This window comes from Abrus precatorius, unplaced genomic scaffold, assembly GCF_003935025.1.
Source record: "Abrus precatorius isolate BTA unplaced genomic scaffold, Abrus_2018 Scaffold3, whole genome shotgun sequence".
Classification (NCBI taxonomy): Eukaryota; Viridiplantae; Streptophyta; class Magnoliopsida; order Fabales; family Fabaceae; genus Abrus; species Abrus precatorius.
The window spans coordinates 21,830,000-21,831,539 of record NW_020874373.1 but is presented as its reverse complement, the minus strand read 5'-3'; the positions used below and the strand labels follow the sequence as shown (position 1 = coordinate 21,831,539).

General features: G+C 45.1%; 1 protein-coding gene across 1 annotated transcript; it reads left to right on the top strand.

The window, feature by feature from the left end:
* Positions 1-331: 331 nt before the first annotated feature.
* On the top strand, positions 332-952 carry LOC113862334. The gene is made up of 2 exons (XM_027495423.1): positions 332-578; positions 633-952. The coding sequence occupies exons 1-2, from the start codon at positions 332-334 to the stop codon at positions 950-952; spliced, it is 567 nt and encodes a 188-aa protein (XP_027351224.1).
* Positions 953-1,540: the final 588 nt, after the last annotated feature.

The following is a 1,540-nucleotide window of genomic DNA, read 5'->3' as shown; positions in this document are numbered from 1 at the left end:
ACTTCCTTCCGATCAACTTGAAGTATAAATTGGAGAGACTTGCAGAGTTGTATGTGCCGGAGATAGTCAAGTTGCATAGAGTGCCAACTAGTGTGGTGTCAGATAGAGATCTAGGGTTTATCTCGAGGTTTTGGGAGAGTCTGCAAAGGGCGGGACTAAATTGAGATTGAGTTCGGCTTATCACTCACAGACTAACGGTCAGACTGAATGAACCATTTAGTCTCTAGCGGACTTGATGAGGGCCTGTGTGCTCGAGCAGTAGGGAACTTGGGAAGAGTGCCTGCCACTGGTGGAATTCACGTACAATAATAGTTACGACGCAAGCATTGGAATGACGTCGTTTGAGGCCTTGTATGGGCGAAGGTGTAGAACCCCGTTATGTTGGTATGAGACTGGAGAGGCATCCCTGTGTTCGCTGGATATGATCCAAAGGCAGAATGAGCAAATCAAAATGATCAAGGAGAAAATGAAGGTTGCCCAGGATCGACAAAAGAGTTATTATGATAGGAGGCGAAAGCCGTTGGAGTTTCAGGTGGGAGATCATGTGTTTCTAAAGGTCTCACATGTGACTAGAGTTGGTAGAGCCTTGAAATCCTGAAAGCTATCTCCTAAGTTTATTGGGCCATTCGAAGTGCTGAGTAGAATTGGTCCTGCAGCTTATCGGATTGCGTTGCCTCCGAACCTCTCGAATCTACATCCGGTGTTCCATGTGTCACAACTTAGACAATATGTGCCGGATCCTTCCCATGTGACTGATCTTAACCCGGTTCAAGTGAGAGAAGACTTGTCATATGACGTGTACCCAGTGAGAATTGCTGATCACCACGTTAAACAGCTGAGGGGTAAAGAGATCTCATTAGTGAAGGTAATATGGAGCTCAAGTGATGAGGGCGATGCCACATGGGAAACAGAGAGTAGAATGAGGGAATTGTATCTGGGGTTGTTTTCGTAATTGAGTAAGTTTGGTTGAATTTCGAGGACAAAATTCCTTAAAGGTGGGGAAAGTTGTAACGCCCCGAATTTTGATAATATTAATCATTATTGTTGATGTATATATATATATGTGTGTGTGTGTGTGTGTGTATGTGTGTGTGTGTGTGTGTGTGTGAATATTCATATGAGAATGAATGTTTGAATGTGCACTCAAGTGTGAAATGATAGAATGCGAATGACATTTAATGTGTGGTAATAATGTATGGGTGTGACTGGATTGGGCTGGAAAGAATAGGCTAAGTAGCTGGTGCAGAGTGTTCTCGCTGCAGCAAGAGTGCCCTGGGAAAAAGGGGACCAAACTGTCGCCTTCTCGCTGTAGCGAGAGGTGTCTCGCTGTGGCGAGAGAGCGACAGTGGGGACTGCATTTTTGGGTGTAGACTCGTTGTAACGAGAGGGTCTCGCTGTAGCGAGATTCTCGAGAAACCAAAATGCAGTTTCGTTTGAGATTTTTGCTGTAGCGATAGAGGGTGTCGCTGTAGCGAGATGACGTCATTGTAGCAAGAGTGTCGCGATTTGAGGGATTTTAAAAGGGGGTTTAGGGATTTGA